The 1,692-nt window shown below is 50.2% G+C and overlaps 1 protein-coding gene across 1 annotated transcript, besides 1 other annotated feature; it reads right to left on the bottom strand.

Moving 5' to 3' along the window:
• Tc00.1047053461927.9 (adenosine monophosphate deaminase, putative) lies at positions 1-1,692 on the bottom strand (the record flags this gene model as incomplete). The annotated part of the gene is made up of 1 exon (XM_797354.1): positions 1-1,692. A coding segment is annotated over one exon (1,692 nt), but the record flags the coding sequence as incomplete, so codon positions are not given.
• Positions 1-1,692: a sequence feature (heterozygous, non-Esmeraldo-like haplotype).

The following is a 1,692-nucleotide window of genomic DNA, read 5'->3' as shown; positions in this document are numbered from 1 at the left end:
AAGTAATGTCAGCAGCTCGTCTCGCCCCTCGGGTGTGTACTGGGCACCGGCCACCCCCAAGTGTGGTGTCCACCTGCACGTTGAGGTCATCCACGGTGAGTGTGTTTGGAGAGATCTGCAACTCCTGCAAAAGTTGCCGCAGTGTCTGCGGCTCCTTCCCCTCCTGATGGGACACAATGTCATCGCCATTGTTGTTTGCCTTTGATACAATAAAGTTTAACAGATGCCGCGCCGTCATGCACGTCTCCACATGGATGTTATTGTCCACCTTTGTCGCCTGGTAAAAGTCACGGTTCTGTGAAGCTTTTTTTGCCGTTGTCCCTGCTTCAAGACTGCGGTTTACCGCGAGGTGCAGCATGAATTTGTGTTCAAGCAGGTCTAACCGCCGTGTCGTGAAGTTACGCACATGAATGTTCTCCAAAATGAGCCGAAGCTCCTGTACATGCACACGGAAGTCATCGTAATGAAACATATCTTTTGGAAGTCGCGGGATTTGGTGCACCTCGTGTGGCACAAGAACCCCCTCGACCGTCTTAAACATCCATTCGTTCTCATCAAACGCTTCGTCACGGCGGAACGCATTCTCAATTTCGTGTGGGTTCAACATATCCTTCCCGTCCAGGACCTCCCCGAGACGGTTCAGGCCAACGTACTGAGCACGCAGTTCCAATGCGCGGTGCAGTAATTGTGTTGCCACCGTGTGAGAAGGATCGCGCTCCGGCGGTCCAACAAACACCACCCGCGGATACTCAATTTTAGGGTCCAACACGACAAAAGGCACCTGATTTAATAGCACATGATTTGATTGCACAATTGCGGTAGTAGTCACAGAACTCGTCGCAGAGTATTCCCCAGTAGAGGTAGAACAGTTCGCAGCATTAATAACAGCAGTAACAGGCATCTGTAGCGCCACAGTGGTGGTATCATCGACACGTGAATTTTGCTTTGCCGCCTCGGTAATGATATTCAGTTCCGTCTGCCACATGTCCTGCCGCAATTCCAGGCGTGCGGTCGGCACTTTGCTGTACTCAAAGATATTTCCTTTAGGTCCTTCCGTCAATAAGGCTTCGCCCAGCCACGCCGCCTTTGTGCCATATGGAAAGGACGATATCATCACGGAGTTAAGCGCAATCTCACAAATATCAATGCCGGAAAGCTGATACAATCGACTCGCCGTACCATATTCCTCAATAAGTGGTTCTTTAGAAAGATGAAATAGCAACGGTCGATCAGTGGCAAGTGACACGTTCAGACCACGGCAAAAAAAAATATGAAATGGGTTTTGCATGTATGGAAGACCCAGACCGTTGTTGCTTAAAGGCGACATCACCATGCCGATACGCTGGATACCGTAGAGATACTGCAGCACAGGCTGGTGATCAAGAATAACACCGTTTGCCACACTATCACACAGAAGGTAGGAGTAAACAAGAACATCCATCTGACTACTACGCCCTCCGGCAATGGCGCGTAACTGCAGTGTGCCAAGTCCTTTGCGACGACGAAATGCGTTCAGGGAACAGAGATTCACCCAGATGTGGTACGCAAAGTAGAGATCACAGACATTCTCTGACCAGGAAACCTCCGCTGGCCGCCTCGCTTTCCTCTGAAACTCACTTTCACGCTCTTCCTCATCCGACACAATCACAAACCCACCAATACGGGACAAGAAAGATGCCACCTGCGTGTTTT

The sequence above is a fragment of the Trypanosoma cruzi genome, genomic scaffold (genome assembly GCF_000209065.1).
Source record: "Trypanosoma cruzi strain CL Brener 1047053516675 genomic scaffold, whole genome shotgun sequence".
Taxonomy (NCBI): domain Eukaryota; phylum Euglenozoa; class Kinetoplastea; order Trypanosomatida; family Trypanosomatidae; genus Trypanosoma; species Trypanosoma cruzi.
This window is presented reverse-complemented; position numbering and strand designations above follow the sequence as displayed.